Source organism: Macrobrachium rosenbergii, chromosome 41, assembly GCF_040412425.1.
Source record: "Macrobrachium rosenbergii isolate ZJJX-2024 chromosome 41, ASM4041242v1, whole genome shotgun sequence".
Lineage (NCBI taxonomy): Eukaryota > Metazoa > Arthropoda > Malacostraca > Decapoda > Palaemonidae > Macrobrachium > Macrobrachium rosenbergii.
Window position 1 is genome coordinate 38,755,079 of NC_089781.1, and position 17,939 is coordinate 38,773,017.

Sequence of the window (17,939 nt, forward strand, 5' to 3'; positions counted from 1 at the left end):
AAGGACTTCATATAATATCAGTTTAAGTTTATTCTGAAACTGTTTATTCATGAAAACTACAGAGCTCGTCAACGCACTTTTCACTCGACTCGACAAACTCCGAATGGAATTGCTCTTAACTTATGATCACTGGACAAAATCAATTGGCAACTAGACGGTACAATTACACGAGAAGTTCCTACAAATAATTATGAATACAAAGATAACCAATAATCAAATAAAAGGAAGAAGGAGAAATTATCAAAGGGAATAAAATAAGAAATATACATACAGCGCAAATTATTCACACCAAACAAAATAAAATCAGAAAACAACAATGACTCTAATAGGAATCAAAAATAAAGAATTGACTTTGTAAGGAAAGATAATGGAATATTTAACACAAAGGCTGTGTAACCCGGATGAACGCTGCTTACAACAAAATAAAAACAATGAAATCAAAGAATGGGACATCAGAGTGTCAATAAGATAACAAACATCAGAATTCACAGCTTTACCTGATGACTACTAACAATACAATTTCAGACGGTGAGACTGGGAATAGTTAGTATGCAATGGCCAAAGACTAATTAGGGGTAATACACATCCCTACTGATTAATCAGAAAGCAAGCAAAGATGATCAGCTCATGAGTTTTACGTTAAACTTACACAGGGAGTAAATATAAAATACAAGTCGGGGACTCAGAAAATAAAAGGAAAGCAATCGATTACGTTACTTGACCCTGCAACACGGAACTAGCTATCCAAGTCTGGGCCCCTCTTTGTCCTGGACTCCAGGAATCTGAGGCTTAGTCTCGTTTTGGCAGATCCGACCCACGACAACGACTGTCGGTCTCAACGGCTGTCTTCCTCTGGGTAGATCTTGGTAGAACTCCTTCGAGGGCTGACCTAGCATGTAACTGGTTCTTCAGATCCAGAGGGCGACGTAGGCGTTCACTGGCTGTCGAAGTTAAGTTAACCTATGTAGGGAAGAGCTTGGCTCTGAGGATGTTATACCCCGAAGTAACGCTGGACCTTAGGTCAAATATGGCCGTCATCCAAGTGTGCGCGTCTCATGCCCTGGTGACTCGAAGAAGTTCCAGCTGGCAGGACCTGAGTTTTCTGTTGTCCCGCACCTGCATGGTGGACCGAGCTATTTGAGGATTACCTTGAAGTGAGACATAGGTAAACTCTGGTATTTCTCCTGGAGGAGACCGGGGATATGACAGCAGGCAGTCTTGGTTGGTGCATCACAGCAATTCCTTTGGGAAACATTTCTTTAATGAACGTTGTGGTATGTCCTAATCTTACCAGATTAAGCGTGCGTCTCTCACTCACTCTCTGATGCCATGGACTGATGTGTACTGACACCTATGTCGGTCTCCGTTCTTCGGCCGAGGGAATAACAAATTTATTGGAAAGGAAAAACTGATAACTGGGGAACTGTTAGGGATAAAAATAAAGGGAAACTACAATGAGACAGAATTAAATAAAAGGGTGAACCTTTTCCTGCCCAGGTTGGTTGGTAGCGCCCCGGTCTTTCATTTGAGAGACTGGGGCTCGGTTTCGATGTGAGGCAAAACTGTAACTCTCTTGCAAGTCGGAATTAAAGAAGTCTTTTCGCTATTCGGTTCCCCTGATCTACCCCTGAATTTGATTGATGAAAAACACATCTGCGTCATTTTTTAAGAAAGAAGAAACACAATTTACAGATTGAATGTATAATAGTTGATGAACTAAATTTTCATTCTTGATGGTCGTGATCTTTATCTTTTATTTCATTTAGTTGAAGACTAGCACCAGTCTCCCTGTTTTTGTAAATGGTAACGAGTGAATTGACCCTACGTTCATAAGTGCACTAATGTTAATGGTGTTTTGTTCGTGGTCGGAAGTGGGCAAGTACCTATGATTATACTTTTAGGGCTGTACAGTGAATGACATTGATGATAAGGACATTAACGAGTAGGCCTAATTAGAGAAACCTTGTACTCAGGTTTATATAAAACAAAGGTAGACTATATTGTAAGCTGTTGTCATGTCTATTATCACGATCTGGAGTCGTCTTTTTTCTTTGCAGTTTTCAGATTCCAGCATAAGCATCAGCGCACGGGTCAACTGTACAGAGAAAGGCGCTGTTTACGGCGCCACAATCTTCTGGACGATGCAGATCTTCTCCATATTCGGACTGGTCTTTGCCATCGCGGGATTAGCGAAATGCACTGCCAAGGAAGTTGGTTATCCGCTGGAAGAGGTAAGAGGTTAATGCACAGTTTGTCATGTTAGTTAGATCATAATTGTTATTTTCGCTCACCGTTCGCAGAATTTTATCAGTATATGTCATTTACGGGATTCTTTTTCCTTGACTTGATTTGCAAAAATTTGGTATTACATACGTGATACTATATCACTAGATAATTTCATATATCTTGTTAAATTGTTCTCTCTCTCTCTCTCTCTCTCTCTCTCTCTCTCTCTCTCTCTCTCTCTATCTCTATATATATATATATATATATATATATATAACTTTATATTTGGTATATATTTATATATATATATATATATATATATATATATATATATATATATATATATATATATAACTTATACAAATATATATTTGGTAAAAGGTTACTAGCACATTGTATATATATATATATATATATATATATATATATATATATTTATATATATGTGTGTGTGTATATATATATATATCTTACATATAAAAGTGAATGTTTGTATGTAAGTTTGTAACTTTTTGCCCTATAGAAATTAGCTTGAACAATCTGGAGAAAATTTGGCACATGGCCATCATTTGCCCCAACTAAGATAACAGGGTATGTTTCAAACCCGTACCCCCTTCCCCTCCCTCATCCCCATTCCCCCTCCCCTTTGTAAATTATGTGGTAAATAAACTCTACGAGTTTATCATACCTCATTTCATTCACTCGAGACCATAGAAATATATTATTAAAAATGCTTTTCAATCACCACAGTAATACCTGAATAAAAGGAACAGACAGCACAGTAACATCTGGATAAAAGGGACAGTCACCAGAATCATACCTGGATAAAAGGGACAGTCACCATAGTAATACCTGGATAAAGAGGACAGACAGCACAGTAATTACTGGATAAAAGGGACAGTCACCACAGTAATACCTGGCTAAAAGGGACAGTTACCACTGTAATGTCTGGATAAAAGGGACAGACAGCACAGTAATACCTGGATAAAGGGGACAGACAGCACAATAATAACTGGATAAAAGGGACGGTCACCACAGTAATTTACTGATAAAAGGGAATTTACTGATAAAAGGGACAGCCACCACAGTAATACCTGGATAAAGGGTACCGACAGCACAGTAATTTAGTGATAAAAGGGACAGTCACCACAGTTATACCTGGCTAAAAGGAACAGACAGCACAGTAATACCTGGTTAAAGAGGACAGACAGCATAGTGATACCATGATAAAAGGGACAGACAGCACAGTAATACCTGGATAAAATGGACAGACAGCACAGTAATACCTAGAAAAAAGGGACAGACAGCATAGTATTACCTGGTTAAAGGTGTCAGACAGCACAGCAATACCTGGATGAAAGCGAAAGTTACTTCAGTAATACCTGCATAAAAGGGACAGTCACCACAGTAATACCTGCATTAAAAGGACAGACAGAAAAGTAATATCTGGATAAATGGGACAATCACCACGGTAATTTATCGATAACAAGGACAGTCATCGCAGTAATACCTGGATAAAAGGGACAGTCACCGCAGTTATACCTGGTTAAAAGGGGCAGTTACAAAAGTAATTTATTGGTAAAAGGGACAGTCATCACAGTAATAACTGGATAAAAGGGACAGACAACACAGTAATACCTGGATAAAAGGGACGGTCACCACGGTAATACCTGGATAAAAGGGACACGCATCACAGTAATACCTGGATAAAAGGGACAGGCAGCACATTAATAACTGGATAAAAAGAACAGTCACTGCAGTTATACTTGGTTAAACGGGACAGTTACCACAGTAATACCTGGATAAAAGGGACAATCACTACAGTAATACCTGGATAAAAGGGACAGTCACCACAGTAATACCTGTCAGCTTACCCACAACTGTTCAGAGGGTGAACTTTCGCATGAAAAAAGTAGAACTGTCAGTTGGACCATCAACACAAACCACTCCCCCTCTCCCTTCCCCCTCCCCTCCCCCTTCCCCCTCCCTTTCCCTCTTCCCTCCCCCTTCCCCTCCCCTATCTCTTTTCCCTACCCCTGCACTTAGACTGCCATTCAGAATTTTCCTGGGCAGCGCCGGGTTGGTCAGCTAATATATATGTGAATATATATAAATATATATACAGTATATATATATATATATATATATATATATATATATATATATATATATATATATATATATATATAGATAGATAGATAGATAGATAGATAGATAGATAGCCAGAACTCCCTTGAAATGCTTGCATGACTGGTTAGGAGTTTCAGGCTTGAGGTACAAACGCATGCTGCTTTTAAGACGTACAAAGAGTGCCTAGCCTTTTGTAATACGAGAAAATAAAACGAGGCCCATTATTTTGCAGAGCATCCCCATCATAGCGGCCTTCGACCTTTCTGAGACTCTCAACAACATGATTAACCAGCCGGACGTCATCGAAATCCCGCTGAATCCCACGGGCGTCGTCAAGACCAAGTTGTACGACCTCTTGAGAGAAGCTTACCTGAAGGATGTCGAGAAGGACCGGTTGCAGTCGGAGAGCGACGACAAGGAAAAAGTCAAAGACCTCAACGCTACCCTCGTAGAAGATTCGTCCGCGCCATTGAATAGGACAAGAAGACAAGCGCGTGTCGTGGACGTGCCCATCCCCACACTTCTTGGTCATGTGCCCGGTAGGTATCATCTAAGAAAGTATGAGTTAATGTGGCCGGTAAGCCTGTATTACGGTATGTACAAGGTCACATACAAAAGCGTAAATATTTCCATATGATGCGATGATTTGATACATAAGACTATCAACCTAAAATTAACTTTGCTGTTTTAAAAAAAATTGGTATAACATGGCTTTAGCCGATGTTCCTTGAAGAAGTTGCATAATATATATATATATATATATATATATATATATATATATATATATATATATATATATATATATATATATATATATATATATATATATATATGTGTGTGTGTGTGTGTGTGTGTGTGTGTGCGTGTATAATAAAATGGAACTCACTATCCTTACACCTTAACATAATACAGACGACCACCATCATCCAGGAGAAAATAATCAGTGACATTAACCTTTTCGAAAGTGCCTTAACCTAAAAGTATATCCGGGTTAAGGATATCGTTATAATTATTTCATATGAAAATCACAGTAACTGTGTATGTGCATGTGTATGTGTGTGGCTGTGTGCATCAGAGAGAGAGAGAGAGAGAGAGAGAGAGAGAGAGAGAGAGAGGAGATGATTGTTCTTAATTACTAATCGATTTAAACTTTATTTATCACTAGATGAGGTCTGTTTTTATTGGCAAGAGATTCTAATGGCAGACTTGTATCACGCTACCCAAACTGCTGTGGACGCACCTCTAACGCTACAATCGCTCTAGTCTGTCTTCCTGTTTTTGCTGTTTACCCTCCAACGAAGGTCATTGTGGATAGCCGTCTTTTTTTTTTTTTTTTTTTTTTTTTTTTTGCCGAGCAAACCCAAGTAAAAACTTGGGGCAGGTTGATCAAATGTGAAACCACAGAGGGAGGTTAATGACACCTCGTGGCTCCGTGGTTACAGCATAAGCACTGGCGTAGGTCTTGTCAAAGAATTAGTCTCTCTCTCTCTCTCTCTCTCTCTCTCTATATATATATATATATATATATATATATATATATATATATATATATATATATATATATACAGTACATATACTGTATATTATGTAATATTTTCTTGTTTTCAGTTTTTCAATAGGTTGAAAATTTTTCACTTTAAACATCTTTTTTATGGTATTTGATATCTTTGGTAATGTATATCACCTTACAATGACAAAATAAGCGTTCAGTCATATTTTGCAGAACTGTTGATTTAATTTGATTTTACTCTTCACAATATCATATAAACCACAACTAACTCTGCCGACCTGGTGATCATGAATTACGTATATTAAAGTAATAATCTGACAGAAAATCATAAAGTGACGGATTTTTTCCATCAGCAAGCAGAAGACTTTGCCCGTTTTGGCAGCCTTCATCTGGAAAGCATGGAATTATACGCCTGACTGGAAATACTGTAGACTGAATTACTCTTGGAGAGGTCCCTCACTGGATAGCATCTTCATTATTTCTTATTTTGTCTTTTATTAAACACAAGACCTCTTGTTTGTATTGGGTAGTTATCTTTTTACCTATCACAGTGACTGTACGTATACTTGAGAGAGAGAGAGAGAGAGAGAGAGAGAGAGAGAGAGAGAGAGAGAGAGAGAGAGAGAGAGAGAGAGAGAGAAGGAAATTCCAGACTCAGTGTTTTATATGCACTGACTTTGCCAAGTCATTCAATCAAGGAAATGATGCTTTTTGCTTTCAAGGTTTGATAAAACAGGTTAACCAAATATCTTCGTCCAAAGGATAATGATTTTTTTATTTGTTGATAAAAATTTGCATTCCTGGATATTGACACTATTCTTCTTATCTAAAGATTAATCTACCCTCCTGAGGTTTGAACAGTAATTCCTAACAGCACCGATGAAATAAGGTGTTTTTAGCGCTAACTCGACCACAAATCGATGACCATCCCCGCGAATAACCACGCCCTATTCACTGAGGAATTTTCCTATTATAAAAACTTTTGATTGTCTTGGCATTTTTTACTTTCTTGCTGCTCTTGACGAGGGCATTGTTAATTGTGAATTGAAGACATCCTTGAACTTCATTTGAACTCTTCGATCATGTTTTATTTTATGCATATTCTACTTAAGTATTTCACGACGAATGTCGTTTTGTCAGTTCAGAGAGGAAAGGAGCGTACTCGTCATCTCCCAGAGAACTTGGTTCTGACTCATCTGAAGTGTGTCGACTGTCGGGTGAAGAGAAAAGGGTTACCTTAAGGACAACTGGAAGATTGTATTTGAGTAACGGGCTCATTTAGCTCCAAGGAGATAATTTTGTCAATAAAATCCTATTTCAATATGCGTTACTTTTATGATCAAACTGAATCGAAAGCGGAGTCAGAACTAATCGATCTGGTCATTGCTCGCAGGACCCGACGATCCGGACACCGACGTGTGCGAACGTGACGAAGTGTTGCTGGATGATGGCGACTGCTATGAGTTGCTGGAACAGGGCTCCTGCGAGGACGATGAATTTGTCATCATGGACCCGAATACAAGGAAGGTACGTAGCGAGTAGTCTGAGAAACAAAGAAGGAAAAATAGAAAATATCAAAAGTATAAATCAAAATCCAAATTTAATGATAGCCTTTGACCTTTGTTGCTGAGTAAAATGTGAAGGAAGAAGTCACTTGAGTAGCAAGCTTGTCACCAAAAGGGTTGACGTTAGAACCTTGACAAATGAAAAGTAGTGAGTAAGGCAGATTATATTCGGGCAAAACCACAATGTTACCAACATTTATTTTCAGGAACTCAAAGAACTTTGAGGGGGAAATGTCTTAAGGAGAAACTTGTGAAAAGATGGAACCTTAAATCTCCCAGCGAACATTTCCCTTCTAATTTTTTCTTTTACGAGTTGACATGTCTGTGATATAGTAGATAAGCAATCGTCATTGATAGTTAGTTCAAAGTCATCATAAGGGTTGATAAATGATCATGGTAAGAAAGTTTTTCTGCATAGCGGGTGTAAGAGAAACAGGCACCGTCTCCCATCTCAACAAAGCAACAATGACTGCAATGAGGGCTGCCGAGGAGAGTATTTGTTTGAATATTTTTTTTACTTGGCGTCGCCAGGACTACGGTCATCGACGCCAACTGTCGAGGAGAGAGAGAGAGAGAGAGAGAGAGAGAGAGAGAGAGAGAGAGAGAGAGAGAGAGAGAGAGAGGAGAATCAGATGGCAAATCAAATCGAAGGAAAAACTTGGCTAATCAGACGAATGTACTTAATTTCAATGAGGCTTTTCAAGTAGAAAAGAGGAAGACTTGGCTCCACTAATAAAAGAGAAATATACCTTGAGAATGAATGAAGGTCATGAAAGAATTTCAATTCTAGTGAAAGAAATAATCTACCGCGCAGAAGAACAGGCTGCCAAATTTTAGAATTAACAATTCAGTGACCCCTCAGATAAAAAAAATGATGCAGTTGAGAAGTCGAGTTTCTTGAGAGATTATGCAGAATATCATGGTCATACAACAGAACAGTGACAATGAAGCGAGAGAACTAAAATAGGCTGGAATTATTAAGTCTTTTAGTCATTACTACTTGGAAGATTTTTGGGAAGATTTTCGATGCGAGGCTGATAGAGAGAGAGAGAGAGAGAGAGAGAGAGAGAGAGAGAGAGAGAGAGAGAGAGAGAGAGAGCTGACAGCAAACAAGCTGAATGTTGAAGAATCTGCAGTATAGTTTATAGTCACAAATGTAGAAGCAATAGTTCAACTAAGAATATTATCTGTAAAATAGAAAAGCTGGATTATAAAATGCTTAAGAAGTTCCTCTTGGCTGGATGAAAATATTCCTTGATGAGTTGCCAATAAAGATTTAGTACTGAACAGTGAGATTTAAAAGAAAAATGAAATTAGTTGGCAAATGACCCGGAGGGCATGCGATCAAAGTCCTATGAATATGACAGACTGGCCATGTTAAGAGCTATAGAAGTATCATTAGTGACAAATAGTGATAAAGTAAATAAAGATGATTAGATTTGATAATCTTAGGATAATAGGAACTAATTAAAGTTTCAGACCATATAATAACAGACGAAAAGAAGGAAATGGAGGCAGAAAGCTCTTCTGTAGGATCTGTCACTTTCATCGGGGTAGGCTGAAGAAGGTGCCAAGAAACAGGCGATTTAATATTTCAAAGACACAAGATTGGCAAAGAAACTCGAGAACATAGAAATACTGGGTGAGGTAGAAGTAAAGAGAGAAGACAAAAATGTGCTTGGTAAAACTCAAATTACCTCTGGAGTTATCAAACAAACTTTGGATCGAGGCAGAAAGAGGAAAAGAGATTCACTAATGTGATTAAATGAAGTAGCGATGCCTACCAGAAATTTTTTCTTGAGATAAGAGTAGTATTATAGAGTGATGGGTTTTCTCAATAAATTAGTTCTGTTTTTACTTGAAGATGAGATGTTTAGTAGTTTAAAAAATGTTTGATAAAAAGAAAGCCTCTGCAGCTTTTGTTTCTTTCAGTGGCTAGCTGAGGTGCTGAGTTTCTAATTCAATTTGGCCGGAATGCTTTGACAAAGAAAGTGCAATATACCTTCAGCATTAAGTTGTTAATTCTTAAGATAATGATGTAGTCCAAACTAGGACCTTCTTTTGGTCTAAACATGAATAAAAAAATAAAGGGAAGTCGAAGGAAAATATAATCAAACAGACTGGGAGAGAATGACAGCAGAAATATGAGGAAGAATGAAAATGGGAATAGTAATGTTAGGGAAGAAGACAGAATTAATGCAGTGAAAAATCTAGAGGCCGTTGATTTCACGGTATGATAATATAAAAAAAAATGAAGCGGAATTACTGATGCGTGAAGAAGAATGAAGAACATGTTACATGGCCAACCTAGAGAGGACAGAGGTACCGCAAGTTTAACGGAGCTTTAACCAAAGTTTTATTCGTAAGAAATAGACAACGGGGCCATCTCTCCGTAGAGAGAAAAGATCATTTGAAAAATAAATGAGGATTGTGTCAATGATATTAAGAATTTCTCTTCATCCAAGCCTGACAAAAAATGAACAAATGCGAAAGGAAAGACGTATCTATCATGATGGGTGGTTTAAAAAAAAAAAAAAAGTAACTGAGATGAAGGGAAGAATTTGCTGCCTCTACATACAAACCACTTTTTTATATGTACTTTGCAGTTTTAAATTTATTCTTTCTTTCCCAGACAAGTTGAAATCAATATGACCAAAGAAGTGTTAGGTAAAAAATTTAAATATCATTATCATCCAATAGAAAAGTAGATTGTGAAGTAAACATAAGACAGGAATTGGTAGATACTATGTCTCTGAAGAATCAAGCTTGTTTAAATGACTGCCAGAGATTCAGTTCAGATATGTCTTCAAGCAGATTGTCTCCTTACAGTAAAAAGCCAGGTTAATGTACGGTCGAAGACAGCACCCAGGAAATGTGAATATTGATAGAAACCAGAGTAATAAAATTCGTTCTCCAAGACATTTTTTTTTAAAGCAGAATTAGGCTATGTCTTCATTTATCATCTTCTGGTCACACATGAGATGTAATACTAAGTGAGTGATGACTTATGTCCTACAAGTTCAGTACAATATTGCCTGTTAAGATCCGAAGTCGAAACCAAATGAAATCTCTCATTTATCCCCAGGGTTTTTGTGCACCCCGCCTCTGTCCTCCAGGGAGAGTCTTCCTCTTCAGCGATCAGCTGTGCCATGACCCAAGAGAAGCAGGACTGTGCCCACGTGAGTCACATCACCTCTTTTTTTTATTAGGATTTCTTTTTCTCCTTTAGGGCGAATCATCTTCTAGCATCTCATAATAAGTAGGGTTAATCATCTCTTGATATGCTTCAAATGCAGGCTGCACGTTCCAGAAATTATGAAAAAATTCTATGGGAAAGTTATTCCAGCAACATAACAGTTAACTTACTTCATCGACTGTCACACTCTGCTTATGAAATCCGTACATTTAGCCAGTTGTGATGATATACCATTTGTTTTTTAAACTTCATGATCACTTCAGTTGATAGAGATGACAGTATTATCCACTCTCACAAAGAACTGTTCATTGTCGTTCTTAGCTGGGCGCATGCTCTTCACGAGCAGCTTCGGCACCCCGCTGTGCGGATGTCCTGACGGCACATACGAGGAAGACGATGACCTCGATGACAACGTGTGTGAGCCAATTCTAGGTCAAATTCCCAATTGTCCTTCAGGGGAGGTAAGTTACGTTCTTCAAGGGCTCATAAGATAGCGTTCTATTAAAATCTATACGTTGCCTCTTGTAAAAGAAGTTATGAAAACCATTGCCAAGGCAATCAGCCACAGAAACTTTTCTTTCATCCTCACTAAGATCAAAAGAGTTTTTGTCTAGTATGAATCGAGTCAGTATCGTTGAGGATCATAAAGAAAGAAGTCTTCTCAAATGGGAAAGATAAAAAAAAATCGACAGTGTACATTGAAAGGCTACAGTATATGGTTCTAAACAGGATTATGATTAGCATTTTGACTTGGTTAGTAGAGGGCTGAAATTCAGGAGCCTTTTATGCATGTACATCTGAGTGTGATGAAAATTTTTTTAAATTTTAATTCTCTGTTTGTCACCCAGTGCATGATCTTTTTTGTATTCATGTAAATCTGGATGAAGTTTAAAAAACGATACCTGTAATGTACATTATTCGTGATACAAAGTAACAATGAAATGAGAATGTTCCTAGACTTGATTTCATCAGATACATAGACCTGAAAATATTTCCAAATTTTAACACTATATTTATATAGACGAAAACATAACTAAACAATTCCACGATAATGAAAGAATGAATCTGACCGTAATGGTTATTTTGTCTTTTCTCCGATGTCACCCTTGTCAAAGGAAGTCTTAATATTGAAATAAAAGGATGAAGAGTGCTGGTTTTGAAGTATTGAAAGTTGTTCTATAAAATTTAATGTTCACTAACAAAAAGGGTATTGATATCTTATTTTTGTGCCCGCGATTAACTGTTAAGAATGATTAACAATTTACTTCTTGTCTTCATTCCTTCTCTAATTATGACTGGCAGGTGTTCTGGTTCACTGACTTCCGCAGTCCGCCTGCCTGCCGACCTGACCCTTGCAAAGGCCTTAACTTGAAGAGAGGTCCTGAAGATTTGCCGTATGTTCCAGCTCTTGTTGACAGAAAATGCTACAAAATTGGATCGGTATGTTGATGTCCTGTTGTCCTCTGTCTAGTTCTCGCTTTTCAGAGTATTTTGATAGTTTGTGGTAGGCTATGAAATCTGTGCCCTACCCATGTTGTTGCTTCTACAATGAGCGTGGAACAGACGATTTTAGAAATTATATATATTTTATGTAGATAGAGGTTAAACTACTTAGTAAATTTAAAATGTCATACTTTTATTACTAAACTGCTGAAAAGACAACGAAAGATGTTACAACAACTTTTGATATTTTTGATTTCGTGTAGAGTTGCGTTAGTATTTGTGGCTTTCATTAAACTCATTACTAGGTTGAAATTTTATCTCTGAAGTTGTTATTTTCCATTTTTTCTCCGGACAGCAACCGAGTTTCTGCAAATCAGATCAGTTCTACTCTTTATCTCTGAAGTATCTTCGTGGTGTTTGCTCAACCTTGGATGAGGCAGGATACACCGTTTTGGACGACGGAGACGTATCATCCCTCACAAACACATTCGGTGAATTCATCACCAAAGACTCAGGTTCCTCTAAACCCAGGGTCACTGCGAAACCCCGAATTTCATCGAGTAAACCCACCCTCCTCTCCTTCAAGCCATCTCGGAGGCCGCCCAAGATCACCCCAGCTGGAACTTCTTTACTGCCCAGTCCCGAAATCGGGGCTCCAGTCATGAAAATGGAAAACGCAAGTGTCTACCAAAATCCCATTATTATTGGACAGTCTGTGGTGGCCAATCACCACCCAGCTCTCAACGAAGTAGACCCAAGGCAACCTGTCCTCGCCTTGGCGCCTACTCACATGAACGCCTTTTCAACGCCACTGATAACTGTCAATGGTTCAACGACAATGTTGGGCTTCGTTGCTGGGTGAGTTAACGCCTCTTATTTTGCCAAGCATATTAATAAGAACATATATACACCTGTTAATGAGCAGAGGCCGAAAGCCTTGTCAGTTTAGAACTTGAATTTATTATAGCAGCGCCGAATATGTTTATTTAAGAATATCAGAAAAGGAAACACTGAAATCATTTTGTTTGCCCTCATCGGTATAATCATAAAGAACTAGAAGAACCAAAAAGAAAGATAGATAGGCTTTCAATTTTGACATAATACTTACTTTGAAAATCGTTGAAAATTTGGCAAAATAATTCAGCTTTTAAGGTACATTCAAACATAGACGATGCCTGATGTACCTCATTAAGTTAGTTAGGCAGGCTCCAATTAGAGAAATCACCGGGAAGGAAATGGTAGAAATGATTCAATTGGTAATATTTTATTAATAAAAATAGAAGCAAATAAATATGACGCGTTTGTTAAACCTGATAACAATATTCATTGCATAGAAAAACGAAAATGGGGTCAATCAGTGTCATCTTTTTTCAGGATGTTTCCTACCCACCACTTCGGCAAGCGCTCGACAGATTCCGATAACCAGGGGAGGGAATCGACGTCCAGACATGGAAGGTGCCTGGAAACTCCTTTCACATTTTAGTTGATCATCAGAAAGAAAATATATATTAAATATCTTTAGCTTGAGGTCATTAGCCATTTAGGGAACAAAATTCAATAAGCCACATTAGAAAGATAACTATCTTGGTCGACAATTTACCATTAGTTAAAGCGAGGAACAATACATGCATTCAGAAACACACACGCACACACGCAAACACACACAGACACACACGCATACACACACACACATATAATTATATATTATATATATATATATATATATATATATATATATATATATATATATATATATATATATATATATATATATATATATATATATATATATATATATATATATATATATATATATATATATGTTTGTCACTAATTTTGCTCTTGCCATCATATATATGGGAAACATCACTGGGAGCAATCAACACAGTCATGCGTGTGGTAGAAATACATTTCTACTTTACACCGGAATCAAACTTAAGACTTTCAGGAGAAAGAGCTCTGCTGACATGCAGGTCATGGAAGAAGTTGGAACCCAAGTACCATACGTGTACAGTATTTGAGGTTTTGCCTGGGTAGGCCGCAAACCTCGCATACCAGCGAGTTTTACCCAACTTCTCAGCCCACCAGTGACTTATTTGATATCATTTCATTCGAATTAACCCTTCTGAGTGAAGGAAATTATATGTGGTAAATGCCCTTACCTTAACCGGGATTCGAATGTATGTATTTCATGTACCAACTTCGAAGTTTTCGCAACGTATAGTGAATCTCATATATTCATGAATTTATTTTTTATCGTAAAAAATAATGCACACACACAAATATATATATATATGTATATATATACACATACACACATATATATGTAGAATCTACTGGTCACTTTTTACAAGATACATATGTAATTGTAGGGCATTGTGGCTATTACAATTACACACACACACACACACACACACACATATATATATATATATATATATAATATATATAAATATATATATATATATATATATATAAATATATATATATATATATATATATATATATATATATATATATATATATATATATATATATACTAGCCAGTTTCCATATACAGTATATTCGCTAACTTCCTAAGTTTTAAAAAGGCAACATCCGTTCCACGAATTTGCTAAGCAACTTTATAATAGGAAGAAGTAACTTACCATAACTCTAGTTACTATAGATAGAAAGTTTTGACGCGTGACATGATTTGTGATTACAGTGTATCATCTGAGGGCGCCGCCCGAGCACCAAGGCATCACCGGAGGAAGAGGTCTCCATTGCCCTTCGCCTCTCCGGGCAACGTCATCGAGCCTGGCCTCACAAGTTGCAGAGCGGGAGCCATCCGCGATATCAACGCGAAATGCCGTAACACGTAAGACTTTTTCTCATCCGATGGTATAATGAATCGCAGTATTTTACTGCTGCTGCAGGATTTGATTGGTCACACCATTGATGGTGATGATAGGCACTCAAAGATTTCTAGTTTGTATAGTAGAGGCTGGAATAAATACATCTGCGTTTGATTATGATATTTCAAGTTGAAGTCCAAAACTAACCAGTAGTTATATTTGAATTTTATAATGAATATGCAGTATATCATTGTTGCTGTGTATAACGCTTTGTTATTGTTTGTCATTGTCCCCGCAGAGTTTTGCCGAGCAGATTCCCGCCATCAAGACCAACTCGCGACGTCTCTCCTACAAAGCCCAGCCCATCTTGCCCAGGAGTAAGGACGGAAGGAATTTCTTTCTCGTATATTTGACAAAATTCCCTGGCAGCTAAACCTCTATTGTTATTGCCAATAAGAAAAAATCAAACTAGAAATAATACCTTAAGATTTGCGTATGTGAAATCACAATATGGAACTTTTACGCTTAGCCGTTATCGATCGTCATCTCCTCTCACTTTAGATAATGAACCGATTCACCTGAAGTATGTATAACAAGAATATTTGCGGAAGGGAAGTAATTTTTTTTATCTTATAGCGGGTCATCATATACATATATATGATTAAACTCATCATATAATTTCATTCCAGGTTTAGTCATAATTTCCACATCCAATTAACTTTGGAATATTTATGTTCTCACGTTGTAAATATTCCATATTTCTTAAGAGATCACGAATGAAGCAGCGACATAAGAGCATGCTATATGTTTTTATAGTTATTGTTATGCAGATCTTTAATGTGAGCATCGTCTTTTGACTTTCAGGGCGGCTACTGGGGTCTTGGCCGCACGTGCTCCTCCAGCAGCAGCGGCGTTGCCTCCGTCATTAATCGCTTGGGGCTCGGATAAATTCACAGCGGCCCAGTCTCGATAGTTTTAGGGATCTCTCGAAAGTTCATTTTCTGCATCAACAAAGGAACGATCTGCTGATCATCAGCAGTATGGTTCTCTCTTTATAATTGATATGCTTCGTATATTATATCCTTATGTAAGGTACTAAGTACATTTATATATTTTGGAAATAAGATTTCTAGCTATTATATCAGATTGATAGGTCCTGCCCCATTCATGTGTTAGCATCATGTAAGTTACTTAGAGTTATCATTCACCAAAATACTGGCCTCCTTTGTTCTGATTAACGAGCAGTTATATCAGACTTTGTCGTCACGTCATAGGTATCCCTTTTACCCTTAGGACTTTCAGCCTTTCCGAAAGTTTCGCGCTCTCTTCGATTCATTGATTAGCGTAGAGCTCAACAATTCCAAGTAGGAGGTAGCGTTACCTACGCCTTGGAGACGTCTTACCTTCCAGTATCTCTCTTAAACAGCCAGTGCCATATTATATATGAACGTCATTCTAAAATCCCTCGCAACCCCCATGCCAACAAAACGTTTCCTTTTAATTTAGTCTAACAAGTGTTAATGATTTCAGTTTTGGAGATTTGTGACTAAATCTTTGTAGCAAGCTTGGTATAGCTTAGATAGAAGTGCAGAGAGAGGCTACTTTCATTGTTGAGGTTGTACTGTTCTCCAAACGAAACTGGAGTTACACGATCGTTTCTTGTGTCACATCAGCTGTACAGCAGATGTGTGAGTGCATTGCTGTCGGAATGTCTTCTTAGTGAGACCAGGGCATTTATTTGGTAGAGTTAGATGGGCAGGGGTTTCGGGGATGTAGGTGTTGTAAGTATTGTTACTTGAGTACAATCCAAACCAACTAAAACTATTTTGCATCTTAGGCTTAAGAACAACTCGACGTCAACGATCATGATGGTGGTCAATTTTTTATCGGTAAATTACCCTTACTGTTAGTCACGCATACTAGTATCATTACTGATGAATAAGTCAAACCCTCTTGTAACGTAGGTTGCAGATTTAAGGTCTATGTGTTGTTGGCACTCCATATCTATCCTTAATTAATAAAGCTAGTGTCCTTGCTTTAAAAAAATCATCAGAATATAAATTAAAATAATCAACATAAAACAAGGAAGATTTTTATCATGTGGAATTACAAATTTCTAGTAAGCTCGTTGGATTTCATTTAAATTATCCTTTTTCTCTGTGATATTCTATTTAGGAAACAGTCTGGCTAATTTGGAATTCTTTTTTTAAATGAAGCAAATCCTTTTGAAAGTAAAAGGAGTCATCAGATATTTATTTGAGTGTTCTCTCTCTCGCTCTTTCTCGTCCATCAAAAACCAGTCCCCAAAGACACAGGAGTTTACGAAATCCCTTGCCTCGACTGTGACCAATCTTATAGCAGCTTCACAGGCAAATCACTCCCCCAAAGATCAATTCAGCATAAACGTTCAGTTAGGTACGGACATCAGAGCTGAACTATTTTTAACCACATAAATAACCATAACCACAGAATAAACTGGGATATGTCTCGTATAACTTATAGCAGCAATTGTCTGTTCAAAAGCCATAAGGTGGAATCAGCCTTGATTAAACAAAGAAATGCAATGAATCTCTCAAGAGGCGCCTGGGATTCAGGATATTATACAGTAGATAAAATATTCCTCCAACCAGCGATTAAGAAGACTAAAAAGAAATTGTCAACTGGAGTGTCTTAACGGCTGACCTATGGATCTTCTGGTATAAATACCGCTTTTCTGTAACTTTTTCTCATTCACTATTTGCCTGAGGAGAGAGAGAGAGTTCGGTCTCTGAAATATAGCCTTTATTTTCCACATTTTGGCGTTCCTATGGGCTCCCCTGTATATATATATATATATATATATATATATATATATATATATATATATATATATATATATATATATATATATATATATTATATATATATTATTCCCCTTATCCACAGGTCTAAGACCCTCTGGTTCACTCATATGCAGTGTACTGTGATCCAGTGAAAAACTGGATTGGAAAACTCCAAAATTTTTCCATCGCCCGGCAAGTAAGAATGGGCTG

The 17,939-nt window shown here is 37.4% G+C and overlaps 1 protein-coding gene across 2 annotated transcripts in view; it reads left to right on the forward strand.

Moving 5' to 3' along the window:
* The window catches only part of LOC136826817 (uncharacterized), an 89,194-nt gene extending 72,162 nt beyond the window's left edge, over positions 1–17,032 (forward strand). The window contains exons 4-14 of one of the 2 annotated variants that reach the window (XM_067084269.1): positions 2,058–2,231; positions 4,589–4,895; positions 7,260–7,393; positions 10,517–10,610; positions 10,949–11,088; positions 11,930–12,067; positions 12,426–12,928; positions 13,445–13,525; positions 14,778–14,930; positions 15,206–15,284; positions 15,772–17,032. In XM_067084269.1, the coding sequence (XP_066940370.1) occupies positions 2,142–2,231; positions 4,589–4,895; positions 7,260–7,393; positions 10,517–10,610; positions 10,949–11,088; positions 11,930–12,067; positions 12,426–12,928; positions 13,445–13,525; positions 14,778–14,930; positions 15,206–15,284; positions 15,772–15,855 (1,803 nt within the window). In that variant the 5' untranslated portion in view covers positions 2,058–2,141 and the 3' untranslated portion in view covers positions 15,856–17,032. The remainder of the gene's footprint in view (positions 1–2,057; positions 2,232–4,588; positions 4,896–7,259; positions 7,394–10,516; positions 10,611–10,948; positions 11,089–11,929; positions 12,068–12,425; positions 12,929–13,444; positions 13,526–14,777; positions 14,931–15,205; positions 15,285–15,771) is intronic. The other variant, XM_067084268.1, reaches the window with a different exon arrangement.
* Positions 17,033–17,939: the final 907 nt, after the last annotated feature.